Consider the following 16,595-nt stretch of genomic DNA (forward strand, 5'->3'; position numbering starts at 1 on the left):
CAGTGACACAGTATTTTTATTTTATTTTTTTTTAAGGCCAAGGCAATTGGGGTCTCCTCTCTGAGGCTGGGTTTTGATCAAGTCAGTAAGAGAGTTCATCATCAGGTCTTGCAAAACTTAGTCAGGAAAACCCCATGGCTGAAGTAGAGCCAGTGGAAAGATGAGGGTTCGTGAATTTATGAAAAGCAGAGCCATGGGGAAGGCTCTGGTGACTGGCCGTGACTCTCCGCCCCGGGCACTGCCGCCGGGACCCCATCTCCCGTGAAAGTGTGTTAGGACGCGGGGGGAAGGGGGGCAGCTAAGGGCCGGCAAAGCGGGGGGTGGCGGGTGTGCTGGTGTTGGCCGTGAGCTCCCAGCCGCTGCGTGGTGGGGCGCTTGGTTCCGAACCTCGGGTACATCAGAGGGGGGTCCTCGGGTCACTGCTGCTCTTCCCGCCCCTGCCGTCGGGCTGGCTCGTCTGCAGTGTGGCTGTGCTTCCTGGCTCACCATGTCCAAGTGGTGACACTGAAGAGGGATGGCACGAGGGGTGTGACCGCGGGCGTCCCTGCAGCTGTCCCTCCTGATCAGAATGGCCTCATCAGACCTTGGCCTCCAGACCATGACGGTGGTGTAAGTGCCGCCCGTTTGGATTGCAGTTCAGCAGGAGGTGGAGGCGGTCCGCCACCCCACTGCCCTCCCGCGCGCCTCCCTTCTTCCCTTCTTCCTCCTGCACGTTTGAGCAATGGTTTTCGAGCCAGATTTATTCTGCGCTCTCCCCAAATCAGCCCCTCCATGTATCATTCACACCATTTTGTGTTCAAGCTGAAAACTGCTCTGGGAAGCAAGAGGCGCCGTCCATGGGGGCCAGCGGGTTTGCGCAAATGACGGCCACTCGGGAGTCAGGGAAGCCTTCGCGTCCTGTTAGGCGACGTCGCTTTCTAACTTGTTGGAGGCCTGACCCGCGCTCCACGCGTGCTCAGAGCCCCGCCTCTCAACCAGAGCACTTCCCCACATCCATCGGTGCTCAGGCCAGACTGCAGTGGTCAGGTTCGATCACCGTTCATGAGCAAACCCAGTGGCAATTACACAAGAGAACAGTCCCTGTCCGACACTTGAGAGCAATAAAGAGATGAAGCTCAGGTTAAGAAGCCCACTGTATAAGCAAACAAGTAGGGGAAGGAGAAATAGGAAGGAGATAATACCGGTGATGGTTGGGAGCTGGCACGTGGAGTTCTAGATTGTTCTCTCTAGTTATGTCTGTGCTTGAAAATGTGCATAATAGGAACTTGAAAAAAAACCAGCTACTCTGGTAGCAAGTACAGGTGGTAAGCGCTGCCCTGCTCACCCAGGAGCGTTGGCCCGGCTCCGGCCCCAGTGACCTGGGGAGAAGTGCTGGACTCAGGTGGCACCAAGCCCTGGGCATTCGGTTCTCCCAGCACCACCACAGATTGGGTCCAACCGCCATTAGTGCTAGAGGCAGCAGGGCTGCGGCTGGGCACCACGCAAGGTCCCGGCCTGGCCTCGGGACGAGCGTCGGCAGGAGGGGCGGGGGCCTCGCTCACCTGGACGCTCTCTTTCTGCACAGGTCGCACGGGGCAGGCGGTTGCCGTTCGAGCCAAGGCCTTTGGATTCAGCGTCATATTTTATGACCCCTACTTGCAGGATGGGATAGAGCGGTCCCTGGGCGTGCAGAGGGTCTACACCCTGCAGGACTTACTGTATCAGAGCGACTGCGTCTCCTTGCACTGTAATCTCAACGAACATAACCACCACCTCATCAATGACTTTACTATAAAGCAGGTAAATTGGAATAAATGGTCTCAGACCCTGGACACTTCTGTCAAAACCGAAGGGGGAATGGGAAACGGTCCCTGGACGCACCAGTGAGCGGGGAAGAAAGTCCCCCGAGACATCAGCAAGGAGCTGGGCGGGGCCCCCTCCGTGAGATGGGCCGTGGTGAGCGGGGAGGGGCAGGAGCTGGCCCAGGACCCAGCAGGGCCCTGCTCTGACCAGGCCTGGCCTCCAAGACAGCCAGTCGACAGCTCACGGCTCCCGCCGCCCCAGCTTGCAGCCCTCTCTCGGGATCAGCGGAGCGGCCCGCCGGCCCCCCCGCCCCCCACCGCCGTCACCGAGGCTCCGCACCCCCTCCCCCCCGCAGCCGCTGCGCACGCGTCAAACGCCCAGACCCACCGCCATCCACTGCCGCGCGGCTCTCTTCTTCAGACCCCGGTGCAGGCTCCTCCCAAGGCGGCAGCGGCGGCACCCGTTTACCAGCTTTTCCCTCCCCCTCGCAGATGAGGCAAGGAGCATTCCTAGTGAACGCGGCCCGCGGCGGACTGGTGGATGAGAAAGCCTTAGCCCAAGCCCTCAAGGAAGGCAGGATACGAGGGGCGGCCCTCGACGTGCACGAATCGGAGCCTTTCAGGCAGGTTTGGTAGCTCAGGGCTCGCGCAGGAACTTGCAGGAGCCCGACTGTGAACTCGGGGCAGCTTCCCAGACGGGTCCTGGGTGGGCACCTGGAGACCAGGTATACAGCCTCTGCTCTTCTAAGGTCTGTGCTGTATTCTCACCAAGTATAAAAGGGCCAGAAGTTCCCCCAAAGATGATCAGAAAGGGAGAGGCAGAAAGAAAAATGGTGGAGAAGAGCAGGCTTTTTCTGTACTCTGGATTACTCTGGTTGGAGGCAGGCTAGTCGGCCCTCCCTAGAATTGTTCCTTCTTTCCGAGTCCCTGATGACGCCTGACGCTAATTACAGTTTTATGAGTATGTTCTTAAAGTCCCAACCCTTAGGAAACAGACTGCAGAATCCCCCTCTGTTTTATCTGTGTAGCTAGCATTCCACACGGCCAAGGGCTCCCTTTTGACGAGCAGGGCTGGGAGTGACGTGCGTTGTCTTTCTCATTTACTGTGTTTTTTGCATACTCATCTAGCTTTGCTCAGGGTCCCCTGAAAGACGCACCGAATCTCATTTGTACGCCCCACACGGCCTGGTACAGTGAGCAAGCCTCACTGGAGATGAGGGAGGCGGCCGCCACCGAGATCCGCCGGGCCATCACAGGTGAGCCCCCCGCCGCGCTGGCCGCCTCCGATCCCGGTGACGGACACGCGGAAGGGGGCGTGGGGCTTTGCTGCGGGCAGAGATGGTCTCTAGGCGTCAAGTTGAAGAAATTCGGAATGAGTTGGGCCCCGTTGCTTCCAGAGAGGAAACCGATTCCCTTTTGTATTAGCCAGTGCAAGTCTCGCAGACCTGGAAGGAGAGCCCCAGGGGGGAGCCGTGGGCAGCTCCCTCCTGTTTGGCTGAAGCCCAGTGTGGTTCAGGCCCTGGAACAAGTCATATGTTGTGGAAATATAAGGGCCGGCCCTTCCTATCAAAGAGTGAGAGACTTGCATTGTAGCTTGTTGCCGCATAACAGAGGAGTATAACATTTAAGTCATTGTGACCTTGAAAAATACATATGATTACTTTTAATCATCTTATTCTAGGTCGCATCCCAGAGAGCTTAAGAAACTGTGTGAACAAGGAATTCTTTGTCACAACAGCTCCCTGGTCAGTAATAGATCAGCAAGCAATTCATCCAGAGCTCAATGGTGCCACATACAGGTGAGGAGAGGAATGGGCTGAGCCCTGCTCCCTGGGGGAGGGCGGAGACGGGGGACTTGGGGACGTTAAGGCAACCTGAGCACTAGTGGGAATTACATACACTGTCCCCTCCTCTCAGTTCTTCCATTCCTCATTTCCATGGAACAAACATAGTCTGGGGGCAGAGCCGAGAATTGGAATTCCTATCTTAAAGGGGGTGCGGGGTGTGGTGGGTTGTGCATTCCCCAGCAGGTCTGAATCACTGTTCATTCTGAAGCTGCTTGGAAACCAGAGGGTTTCTAGATGAAAAGGTACAGAAAAGGTCAAGGAAAAGGGCCTGATTTTGTTTTCTAACTCGAACCTTCTGTCCAAGGAGAGCATTCTGGCCAAAGCCCAGTCCATTGGACTGGGGGGCGGGGGGTGTCTTTGTTTCTCCGTGAAGCAGGAAGTTTGACCCCAGGGGCACGTGACAGTGACAGAGTTTGGGTGTGACTGAGGCAAAAGAACCTGCACTGGGGACACGAGCCAGGACCAGGGGTTTTGTCTGTGGTAGTTCCATGGTTCTCTTCCCCCAACGTGGCCGGTTGCAGGGAAATAGCTCCTCCCGCATAAAGGAGAGAAGCTGCAGCATGGAATGCCAGAAGGGAACTTTTGTTTTGCTTACTCTGACCCAGGACTGCCCCACCTTGGCAGTACTGGGCCAGATGTCCCGTGCATTGTAGGACGTATAGTGGCAGCCCTGGCCCCCACCCGCTAGATGCCGATAGCACCTCCCACTCCCAACGGTGACAACTAAAAACGCCCCCCAGACATTGCCCGAGATCCCTGGTTTTGAACCACTGCTCTAGGGGGCGATTAAATATAGTTTGTGTAAAAGGACCCATACATGAAAGCTCCTACTCTGGGCAAGGAAGCTAAGCGGTTTCTTCCCAAGTCACATGGCTTTATTTACATGCAGCATGTTCTATTAAAGTCCCACTTGTGTTTTACCCTTATAAGCATTTTCAAGCATCACTTGAGCCCAGCACAGCACCAGATTGGATTCCCCTGTTTGTGTTGGTGGCCTACCCTTTAAGGGCCGCATCCTAATTATTCCTCTAGACAGAGCAAGGCTCCTTGGCCCCTTGGAAAACTGCTTGTGCTGGAGGGTTGCAGCTCGCAGGGATCCTGTTCATCAGAGTGCTCCTGGACAGTCCCTGACCAGCGTCATTGTAACAGGCCATAGGACGGGGGGCAGCGTAGCTTCCACAGGGAGAGACACCGTCCCCTTTACCGCAAGTGTGAAGGGTTTAGTAACTTGGAGAGGAAGACTAATTCTAAAGCCCCTGCTTCATAAGTATGTTTTGTCCTCAGTGTTTAAATACACTGAGTCACATCTGTGCATAACGTCCGTGTGCTCGGGCGTGCGCGCGCACACAGCCATTCCTGTGCCTGCAAGGTAAGATGAGCCCACGTCCAGGTGCCCTCCAGGTATCCTCAGAGGGCAGGCATCCAGCCCAGCACCAGCTCACCGTCTCCCCTGCCGCTGCCCTGTCCCCTCCCACATCTCAGGTTACGTACGGGAGCAGGTAACTAACCAGCCTAGGAAGTCACACTTAGCAAGCATACTTCATGCCGTCTGTTAGGAAATCATAAAAGCCTTTGATGTAACTGATGAATACTTTCTAACGCAACCGGAAAACTTGGAGTTTATTTTGTCCAAAACGTTTTCCAAATGCGACACGGTTTCCCCAGACACAATTAGTATAGTCTATTGCTGTTGCCTAAAAGCTACAAAATTAGTGCTTTGATTGGACTAAACAGGCTTTGTTGTTTATGAATTAGATGTCCGTGTTTAAATTTTCTATGTAGCTTTCTCCTTGCTTTGGAGGTAGGAAGTATGACAACCCATTCCATAAAAAAGGCAGAGCAAGAGCTTGGCAGCTTCTGGGCCCTGAACTTAACCGGCCCTTTCTCTTGTGCCCGCCCTCCCTAGATACCCGCCAGGCATCGTGGGCGTGGCTCCGGGAGGACTTCCTGCAGCCATGGAAGGGATCATCCCTGGAGGCATCCCGGTAACCCACAACCTCCCCACGGTGGCACACCCCTCCCAAGCTCCCTCTCCCAACCAGCCCACAAAACACGGGGACAATCGAGAGCACCCCAACGAGCAATAGCAGAGAGTGACGGAAGGTCATCATTCAGAACACCTGGGACCAAGAGACAGTGAAAACTAGATGAACTACGAGGAAAGGAATTTGACGGTCTTTTTAACTGATTCTGGACATACGCATCATTGACGTTGCAGTGTTAAAACTACAAAAGAGCTCGAAGCCGAGACGCGGGAAAACTGAAGATGTCGTCTGCTTGCGGAAGCGCTGAAAAAGACTAGGACGTGATTTATTAACGACCAACTTCTGTTATTGTGTGTTAAGTTTTTCATCTGTGCATCAAATCACAAAGAATAAATAGATCTTTTTCCTTTATCAGTCCCTTGGACACAGCAGGTCCTGAACACCTTGCTCTAGAATGTTGCATCAGGAGTTCCAAACAAACATCAAAATAAAAAATATTAAGAGGAAATCCCCACCCTGTGACTCTAGTCCCTTCGGTCCTCGGGGGCTGGTGACCTCTTTTGCTAATAGGAAGATGATGATTAAATTACTACAAAATGGGGAGAAAACTGTTTGCCTGTGTTAGACAACCGCGAGCATAAGAGTGAAGACAGTACAGGCTCCTGTACAGAGAAGTCTCTCCCATCTGAACTGCATACTGAGCGGGCAAGTTGGTTGTGAGTTCAGTAAAAACCCTCTGATGATGCAAAAAAAAAAAAAAAAAAAAAAGTATTAAGTTTCACAAGCTGTTTGTACTCAAATATATTTTCTCAGTTTCAGATCCTCAGCTATTTTATTGAGTGGAAAGTCTTGAACTGAAAGCGTTCAAGAAGAATAATGTTGCATTTCCTTATGTCTCAGGAAACACTTTTTATGGTAACTTGTCAGATTGTCTATGAACAAACCCACTTTTTTAGACATTGATAAAGTCTTCTTTTCTTCACGTGATATTTTATACAAGAACACTTCAGGTGTGTTATTAGATGTGACTGATTTTAACAAATCCTATTAGATTTGTATCAACTAGTTACATGTTATATTCATAGTCTTTTGTGAATCATCGCCTTTTTGTTTAAAAGATGGCCTATTTTGAGCCTTTGTATAGGTACATTCCTGTTTTTGTGACAAAAAAAAACTTTAAAACTGTCCCAAACAGAAAAATAATGGCTATCAGAAATATGTTTTGTTTTAGTGTGAGTTACCGTTACTGTATTTGTTTATTGTAAAGGTGGACATTTAGCGTTCAGTGCAGTTTTCAATAAAAAGTAATAAAAATTTCTGTTAAGCTCTGAAATTCAAGTACAACTCACCAGTGTAAAAGTTCTCTCCTTGAGATGTTTAAAGGCAACTGCATTTTCAATTAGCCAGTTTCCCAACTCTTGTTATTCCGAGGTTCAAATACTTTTCTATCAGTCATCTACCTTTTCCATAACCAGACGCAAGAATGCTGATAATTACTTCATGTGATAGTTTAATTGAAAAAATCAAAACTTCACATAAGTCCATCCTTATCAAATCATGCCATCCTTAAGATGAAATAGTGGGTTAGAACTAAGTCAATTCAAGAAACAAAGTTGGTCAAGTTTTAGAATTTTGATTTTAATTTACCCAAAAGCAAAATTATCTGGCTCAAGCATTAATGCAGGAAGGGAGGTGAATCTCAAAAAAAAAATTTTTTTAATGATATTTACAAAGAAATGTTGCAAAATAATTAACATCAGCCATTTCCATAGGTTAGGAACTTTCAGTTGATTTTATGGGTCTTCCTTCTTAAATAGCATTAAACCCCTTACTACTAGCGGTATCTGCAAATGTCGGTCACGTCCAACAATTCCAGGTACTGAACTCCTTTTCAACCACCTCCCCCCACCCTTTCCCATTTAAAAAAAAAAAGTCATGGCAACTTAAAGCATCAACCTCCTCACTCATTTCAAGGTGGTGGTCCCATCCCAACTCGCCCAAGAAAAATTACACTGAAACCACCCGACACGGATAGAGGTATCCTGGACAGAGATGGCGCAAATGGTTACTGACCTATCACTCCGGGGAGCAGAGTGGCCGCTCAAGGTCATCTTCACAACCACTTGTCAAACAGGCAATCAGTGAGGGGGTGACGTATGCACAAAAAGGAGACCCCAACCGCCTATGCACAGCAATAGTCCCTTAACACAGATTAAGTCTGTGACACGATGAGCCTAAAAACCAAAAACATAAAAAGGTCCAAATCCATGGTGCACCTGGGTTTTAACTGACAGAAAACACCACACTGTATTCTCCCTAGAAAAAGAACCATGAAGTCCATACAGTTAAAGGTATTACTGTCTGGAGTCAACCAAAGGACATACAGTATCTGTCACCCTGCCATATATCGTCTGAGAAAGGACTGCAAACTCTATCTTGGGACAACAGTTATGGCTGTTTGATAGTTCAAGAGCTTAACATAGCATTGATTCACCAAAATGTTGGCCTTTACCAGCCAATCTGCTGTGAAAACCATTTAAAGCCCCATCCCTGTCTGGAGCCTAAGAAATGGAGTCATATATATATATATATATATATAATTCTTTCCCACAGGGAAGAATGCTGTACCTGTTAAACTAGATGTGGTCAGGGTCACTGATCTATAAATAAATAAATAAAGAGGCACCTCAGGGGACACACCACGCAGCAAACACAACACACGGAGGCTAAAGACCGAGCCTGCAGTTTTCTAAACAGCACTGACTGTAATGTAGACCCTAGCAACTAGATGCTTTTCCCTCAAACATTTCTCTTCGGCTTCTTCAACTGGGAGAGCAGTTTTTGCTTAACAGCAACTAGAACAGGATGTCTGGCCACTAAAGAATTCTCCCCCTATATATGGAGAAAAGTTTATAGGGATGCTGTGCTATGTAATCAGAATGGCAGCCTTCTAAAAAATTAATTCTGTCCAAAATGAAAGCAAACCATAGAGTCAATTTGTAAGAAAACATTAACCATTTGAAACAGTAACACACCATTATTACATCAAAATTCATTCATATGGAATCAAATTGCAAATATTTTTCCTGCAAGTTCTAGCATGCAGCAAAAGCGATCATCCTGGGAACACATTTCAAGGAGTGTTCAGAGAGGGAAGAAAGAACTAAAGATATGACATCTCATAGGTAATTTTCTATTTTTAGTATTCCAGCATCAAATCTGAGGTTGTGCACATTTCAATAGCATCTAAACAGAACTTAGAAGAAAACAAGAAGCAAATATTTCAAGGTTTTCACAGCCTTTTCATCAAAGGGAAGGAAAATTGTGTGTGTGCGCGCGCACGTGTGTGTTTGTGTGTGTGTAGGGCTTCTTTCCAAATTCCTTGCCACATCAATAGTCTACAAAGTGCTTACCAGGACACTAAGTCTTTTTGTGTTCCTGAGTTAGGTCTGAAATTTTTACCCAGTTTTGAATGTATACCTGAAGTGGTCAAATAATACTTTTTGTAGAAAGTTTTCCTACCTAAGATTATAGTTTTAACTTTAAACAAGAATGGCCACAATTAACCAACATGCAAAAATTCTCAGACTACTCACTGAGAAATTCATTATACAATGCATTTACCACCTTACTGCGTTCTTAAATCTTTATTCTATACTGAACTGATATTCCCAATTAGCCCAAGCAAAGGCATGCCTTTCTAACACAATTTGCTTAAAGCAGAGTTGATGATAAAAGACAGTAAGAATCCACAGACCCTATGCATGGCAACCTGGGAGAGTATAACATTGTCAACAGGGTCAAGTGGGCAAATTTCACACGATTCATTCAGTTAGGGGTGGGCCGGCTCCCCCGAGCACTCCCCCGCCAGCACTCCCCTCACTTACATCCACCGAAAACTATTCACAAAGAGACTGCTGCCCAGAGTCTGGTAGAAGAAGCCCCATCTTAAGGGCACTCTTCCAAACAAATAAATACCTAAACACTGAAAAGGGGCATATCAGAAACTTTTAAAAAGACAAAATAATAGAAACCAAAACCCTTTCCAAAACAAGGGAACGATGTCTATGCAAAGTTCACTCAATAAAAAATCCTTACTTTTCTTACAGTTTGTTCCTTAAAGATTTGATTTGATTTTATTGGGCACAACAGGAACTAAATTATTAATAAAAATAAAAGCTTGTTTTTATTTTTATGTTTTGCTGTGGATAATTTGTACAAAAAGTTTCCAAATCTCTAACAAGCTCTAGTGAGACATAATGTAAAATGGATCTTTTAAGACGGAAGTAGAATGCCAGGTTCTGCTTAAAAAAGAATTATCTCAAAGGAACAAAGAGTGATCTGCCATGTGCTTTTGGAGGTGCCCATGCTGGAAAAAACTTCTCAATAATATGAAGATGCTGGTACAACTTTTCCTATTACACAACTTCTTACACAACCACATGCGTTTACATATATAGACAGATTTACAATTTGAAAGGAAAAAAGTTCTGTCTTAATAAAATTCATTTTTTACAAACTGTAGTCCAAAGTTCTGTCTCCTCACACAGCAGATGCATCACCTCCATTAGGTGTGGATCAGAAAAACCCTTCCAAGCAGATCCTGCCAGATTTGCTTCGTTTCATGCCATGCACTCTGCTTGGAGCACCACGGTAACGTGGAGGTCACACCAGAGAGCTGATACCTTGCTCTTCTGCTCTTTGATCATTTTCATTCATCTTCATCATCTTCGTCTTCCTCCCCGTCAGACAGGGATGTACAAGGCCGGATCTGTCTGTAGCGGTCAAGCCATTTTTCGACCATTTGCGTGACCAGAGGGTGATTTCGCCGCCGAGAGCTCTTCTGCATGGCCACGAGAACTCCTCCCTCGGTCACACAGCACTCCAGCCACTCCCTGAGCAGCTTTTCTTGCTGTTCCTCATTACCTAGCTTTTAGAGGAATGTGAAGAAGAGGCAAAATAATACAACAGATCAGAGACTTGACAGGAAAAATTTAACAGAAACCTACAGCTGGTATGATTAATGAAAAAGGCCAGAGCAACGAAGTGTTTCAACATGGTTTCCACCTCTCATCAATTTTATGTTTAAAACCCAGTTTCCTGTGGTTAAATAGAAAAAAACATCAATGGGAAAATTCACAGAAAAACCTAGAGGGAAGAACAGCCTACTAATAAGTTAATTTGTTTGATATAATAGCAAAAAGCAAATGTTATCTAATAAGCTGATCCTGGCAAAGAAACAGCTAGAAAGAGAAAGTTGCAGCTTCAAACAGAACAAGGTAAGTTTACTCAGTAAGTTATGTATATAGGCTCAAGTTACAAAAATTATCTATGAACTTTTTTCTTAATGTCACGGTTATAAAAAGTTTATAATTACTATTACTAGTATATTAAACAAAAGACCAATGATTTTATAAGAATATGGGGTTTCTGAGCGTGTTCTTTTACACATTCTCACCACCTCCCCTGCCTGGCGTGCACCACCATCTCCCCTGCAGCCACAGGGACCTCCCACCTGGCGTCCTGCTCCTGCTCCCACCACTGCCCAGGGAGCTAGTCTCAACTGAGTTGTCAGTATTCCTCTTCTGGGCAAACTGGCTGTTGGCTCCCCAGCTTACCCAGAATAAAGCCAAAGATTTAAAAGACAGTTGACGACCCCATGCCACCCCTTAACCTCTCAGCCTCGTCTCTCCCCGCCTGCCCAATCCCCACAAACCGCACTGGCTTGAACTTCCCTCTACCTACAACTCTCTTCCCCCAGATTCTGCAAGACTCCGTCCTCTTTCAGGTCTCAATTCAGGCGTCACCTCCTCAGTGATGCCTTACCTTGGGCCCCCGTTGGCCCCCTCATCCCTCCCTTTCCCCCTCACCCCATCTTTTTACTTTTTCTCCTCAGCACTCAGCACTACCTGAGGGCCAGGACTTTGGTCTTCACTGCTTTATCTCTGCACAACACATCCTACACAGCAATTCTGAAAAGATAAATTTCAAAGTCTGTCTGACCAGTATTTATAGAAAGTGACAATTACTACGACCAAATTCAAAATTGTAAGTGGTAGTACAGATAATACCACACCTGAAAGACACACTAGGCTGGGTTCTGGTACAGCGCTGCTACTTTAAGTAATTAATACAAGAAACAGGCTTCTTACCTCCTGAGCAGAAAGAAAGTGCACATGGAGTAACTTCCTTTCACTGTCAACCAGAGGCAGAAATGTAATGGTGACATCGTCATCGGTGTTCAGGTTAGCACCAGCACCTCGGTTACCATAGCCATCATTTTCCATGGCAACCAAAGCAGAGAAGTGGCCCCTTGTATAGCCCAGAGCAATCGGACTTTTCCAACAAAAACTCTGTTCCCACAACAAAGGCAAATACACACCTGGAAAGAGGGAAGAAAATCACAATGAGATTTTCAGGATGTGACTGCAATGTGCATTAAAATAATAAACAAGAAAGTTCCAAAATACTCACGATAATGGCTTACCTTGAAACCGAGTATATCCTAAAGTTTCTCCCCGGAAACTTTTATAATATTTTACTCCATAAACTATAATTGGTCGTCTAAGAATATGTGCAAGTACAAAAATGTGGGTCTGTTCCAAACTTGCTCCAGGCTGTACAGAACAAAATAAAAGAAAGCAAATTCTCTTTAAAACATTTATTACCACCCCGGAAAACTGATGTGTATAACACAATGCTACCCTCCTTCATTACACTATCTCAATTCATTTTAAAAATATAGTAATACTACTGTCAAACTAAAGAGTTTGATTCCTCAAATAACAAAGTCCAATAAAAGAAATCTGCAAAGTTTATGTACAGGTATCCTTCATTATCCAAACTCAAGAACTGAACAGATTTGGTTAAATACTGATTTCAGAAACAAGAGATTCAGACAGCAAAGGAAGCTTGATTTATATAACTGCCTTCTGGTTAAGTTACTTGTGAAAGTACTACCTACAACAAGGTCCACCCGAAGTAAAAAGATGAGCTTCGTTATTTCACACAAACATAAATGGCTGCAAGTGGCTGCATCACCTAAGGCAAGAATATGCAACAGGTCTCCGTCCCCCATAACGATTCTGACAGCACCTTTACAGGAGGTACATGTCTCAGATGTAAAACAGTCACTGTGAACCCTGCCCAAATGGCCCAAAGACAGAAGGTACTTCCCTCAGAGGGTACTAATGAATTATGATGCTTTCAGCAAAGAAAACAAGTGGTTTGCTGTGCATATATTTGAAGTTTACAGTTTAGTACATTAATATGCTTCATAAAATAAAACTAGCATGAGTGTGAGGGACAGCCCTACACAACACACCTGTAGAAGTTCATTCCCCAGTTAGTCAATCATTCCTGTCCACGGCACCTTCTCCTCGGCCTACGTCACGTGGACAGAGCCTCCTCGCCTGGGGAGCCTTATGAGGGTCACAGCTGGATCCCCAGGGGCCTGACAGCTCGGCATCAGCACCCACGACCAGCACAGTGATCCTGGGCAAGTGTCCCCTCGGACACAGAATGGGAGCTAACCCGTAGGTAGGTAGAACAGGCATAAAGCCACCATTTTTTTAAATTTTAATTTATTATTTTTTTAAATTTTTATTGGAGTATAGTTGATTTACAATGTTGTGTTAGTTTCTGCTGTACAGCAAAGTGAATTGTTATACATATACCTATATCCACTCTTTTTTAGATTCTTTTCCCATATAGGTCATCACAGAGTATTGAGTAGAGTTCCCTGTGCTACACAGTAGGTCCTTATTAGCTATCTATTTTATATACAGTAGTGTGTATATGTCAATCCCAAAAAGCCACCTTTCTGAGAGGACAATATAACTGAAGAGCAATCTGAGGAAATATTTAAAAGGTTAGAATCACCAAGTACAACTTTCATTTGGACAGTTGTTTAATCACTTAATATAAGAAACATGTTGCCCTCCCTGTTCTGCAGCGAGGACTTGCCTATGGTCCCAGAGCTGATAAACAGCAGTCACTAGAACCCAAGTCACCTGCTGCCAAGTCAAGCGCTCTTCCCTTCATGCCACACTGCCTCCAACACGGTCTTCATGTAAACCAAGGCATTTAGACCAGCTGCCTCACTCTTCTCATAGGAGCAACATGCCCTGAAGCATTCTTACCTGACTAGCAAGAGAGAGTATAAATGCCCAGTCTTCTTGCCACTGTTCTTCTCTCAAGGAAAAATGTAAACCAAAGCTCTGAGAATACCAGGACTCCCAATCTTTCCAACGCGTATAAAACCTAAAAGCAACAGAGTAAAAAAGAAGCCTTTCTATAAACAGTTCATTTAATGTTCCAATCATTTATGTAATGTAGTCTTTAAGCAATTCAAATGCAGAGATTAATAATTAATTTTACCTGGCTTGCAGTATATTTTTCAAATTAAAAATGCCTCCTTTCTGCTAGCAGACACCTTTTAACATATCCTCAGACATAATTTGATTCACCACCCACCAAATTTTCATCAAAACTACAAACACTAGTGATGAGAACAGCTGATTTCAACTGTCTACTATTGGTTTACAAATTAAAAATAAAAACACTCAAAATCATCTGAGAGGCTGGATAAAAATCAAAGACACTACATTTCTCCACTAATGAACAGTATCCACTACTTGGTCACAGACTAGAAATAGCCCATGTGTTTACAAGAATATCAAAATCATTTCCTTGAGATTTCATTCATTAAATAAAATTTTTGATTATCACATGACAATCCAAAAAAAAATCACTGTAACTACAAGAACAATCCCTTCTTCATGCTTAATACCTCTTTAAATACTTCGGCCTAATAAATTATGAAGATTAAAAATCAAACTAGGCCACTGGTAGACTGAATTACTAAAAGCAAAACATTCTTTTTCCTTAGATCAAGTATACAATTAAATAAAGCCAGATATAATTATGCTCAAAACTGTGATCCACTGTCTTACAAAACAAACCAGCAAAGACCTCTGAGGACAGACATTTAACCTGTTTGTAACATTACAGTCCTCTCACATGTAGAGAACTATCAGAAATCCCCAATACTTTTATGTATTTGAATTCTAGGTAAAAGAATCAAAAGATCAGAAAACATTCTTTTGCTGTTGTTGAAAAGTTAAGGTATTAAATGTCTTAGTGTCACACGTTTCTTTAGAGTAACTTAATGCAGGGCTCCGTAAAAAGTAAATTAATATATTTTAGATTTAAAAAAGAATGTTACAGAGGCTTAACTCGTTTGATTAGAAAAAAAAACTTTTCTATGCCAGATAACCATAGGTTTTTTCTTTTTAAATCAGGAATGTAAGTTTCAATGCCAAATGTTTAAAAATAAAATATGGATATTCCTCTTTTAAAATACCTAAGATACACAGAAATATATTTCAATGCACCAATGACAAAATACATTGTTTTAATAAGTTCGAGGAGAAATATCATGAAACACAGAAAGTTGCTGCAGTTAAGAAATTTCTTGGTTACTGCCTAGGATCATTTTATGAATGCGATAGCTAAATTTGCCAGAAATCAAATGATGACTTGACTCAAAACTCAAGAAGACTGCAGAATAAGGGTGTTCAAAAAATATATTTTAAAAATAAGCATGTTCAAATAATCACACCCACCACACAAAGACCTAAACACTCAAGCTACCTGGCTCACTGAGAACAGACAAGCAAACCAAATCCAGGAATACAAGACCAAGTGAGACAGCAAGTTTGGCTTTAACATTCAAAAGTCAATTCCGGGCTTCCCTGGTGGCGCAGTGGTTAAGAATCCGCCTGCCGATGCAGGGGACATGGGTTTGAGCCCTAGTCCAGGAAGATCCCACATGCCGCAGAGCAACTAAGCCCGTGGGCCACAACTACTGAGCCTATGCTCTAGCGCCCGCGTGCCACAACTAATGAAGCCCGTAGCCCCCGCTTGCCACAACTAGAGAAAGCCCGCGAGCAGCAACGAAGACCCAATGCAGCCAAAAATAAATAAGTAAAAATAAATAAATTTATTTAAAAAAAAAGTCAATTCCACATTCATGGATGAATTCCACATTCAGTGCAATCTCTATCAAAATCTCAGAGGACTTTTCTGCAGAAGCCAGAACCTAAAATTTATCTAGAAATCCAAAGAATTCAGAATAGCAAAAAGAATCTTGAAAAAGAAGTACAAAGTTGGAAGACTTATACTCCTGATTTCAAAACCTACCACAAAGCTACAATCATCAAGAAAGTCTAATGTCGGCATAAGGACAGACATACATATCAACAGGAAAGAACTGAGAGTCCAGAAATAAACTTTTACTTTTATGGTCAAATACTTTTTGACAAAAGTACCAAGGCATTTGAATGGGGAAAAAAAAATAAACAGTACTGGGACAACTGGATATCCATGCAAAACAGATGATTTTAGATCTTTACCTCACACCTTCAATAAAAATTAGCTCAAAATGGGTCACAGACTTTAAATGTAAAAGCTAAAACTATGAAATTCCTAGATGAAAACACAGGAATAAAACTTTAAAATTTTAAATTTAAAAACTGTAAACAACTATAATAAATATGCTAAGGGATCTAATGGAAAAAGATAGCATGCAAGAACAGATGGGCAATGTAAGAAGAGAGATGGAAATCCTAAGAAAGAGCCAAAATGAAATGCTAGAGATCAAAAACACCAACAGAAATGAAGAACATTTTTGATAGGCTTATTAGTGGACTGGATACAGCTAAGCAAAGAACCTCATGAAGATACATCAATACAAACCTCCAAATCTAAAAAGCAAAGAAAACACATATAGAAAAAAAAGAAGTGAATTTCAAATAACCACGGGACAACTACAAAAGGTATAACATACAAATGACAATAATAGAGGGAGAAAAAAGAAAGTAACAGAAGAAATATTTGAAACAATAATGACTGAGAATTTCACCAAATTAATGTCAGACACCATACCACAGATCCAGGAAGCTCAGAGAACAACAAGAAGG

The 16,595-nt window shown here is 44.3% G+C and overlaps 2 protein-coding genes across 10 annotated transcripts in view; one reads left to right on the top strand and one right to left on the bottom strand.

The window, feature by feature from the left end:
• The window catches only part of CTBP2 (C-terminal binding protein 2), a 163,408-nt gene extending 156,457 nt beyond the window's left edge, over positions 1–6,951 (top strand). For all 6 annotated transcript variants that reach the window (XM_036829683.1, XM_036829679.1, XM_036829681.1 and 3 more), the window contains 5 exons: positions 1,565–1,779; positions 2,274–2,404; positions 2,910–3,037; positions 3,463–3,580; positions 5,535–6,951. In XM_036829683.1, the coding sequence (XP_036685578.1) occupies positions 1,565–1,779; positions 2,274–2,404; positions 2,910–3,037; positions 3,463–3,580; positions 5,535–5,715 (773 nt within the window). In that variant the 3' untranslated portion in view covers positions 5,716–6,951. The remainder of the gene's footprint in view (positions 1–1,564; positions 1,780–2,273; positions 2,405–2,909; positions 3,038–3,462; positions 3,581–5,534) is intronic.
• A 279-nt stretch (positions 6,952–7,230) lies between these two features.
• The window catches only part of ZRANB1 (zinc finger RANBP2-type containing 1), a 69,887-nt gene continuing 60,522 nt past the window's right edge, over positions 7,231–16,595 (bottom strand). For all 4 annotated transcript variants that reach the window (XM_036829685.1, XM_036829684.1, XM_036829686.1 and 1 more), the window contains 4 exons: positions 13,755–13,875; positions 12,101–12,230; positions 11,766–11,995; positions 7,231–10,543 (listed from right to left, as the gene is read on the bottom strand). In XM_036829685.1, the coding sequence (XP_036685580.1) occupies positions 10,325–10,543; positions 11,766–11,995; positions 12,101–12,230; positions 13,755–13,875 (700 nt within the window). In that variant the 3' untranslated portion in view covers positions 7,231–10,324. The remainder of the gene's footprint in view (positions 10,544–11,765; positions 11,996–12,100; positions 12,231–13,754; positions 13,876–16,595) is intronic.

This window comes from Balaenoptera musculus, chromosome 16 (assembly GCF_009873245.2).
Source record: "Balaenoptera musculus isolate JJ_BM4_2016_0621 chromosome 16, mBalMus1.pri.v3, whole genome shotgun sequence".
Taxonomy (NCBI): domain Eukaryota; kingdom Metazoa; phylum Chordata; class Mammalia; order Artiodactyla; family Balaenopteridae; genus Balaenoptera; species Balaenoptera musculus.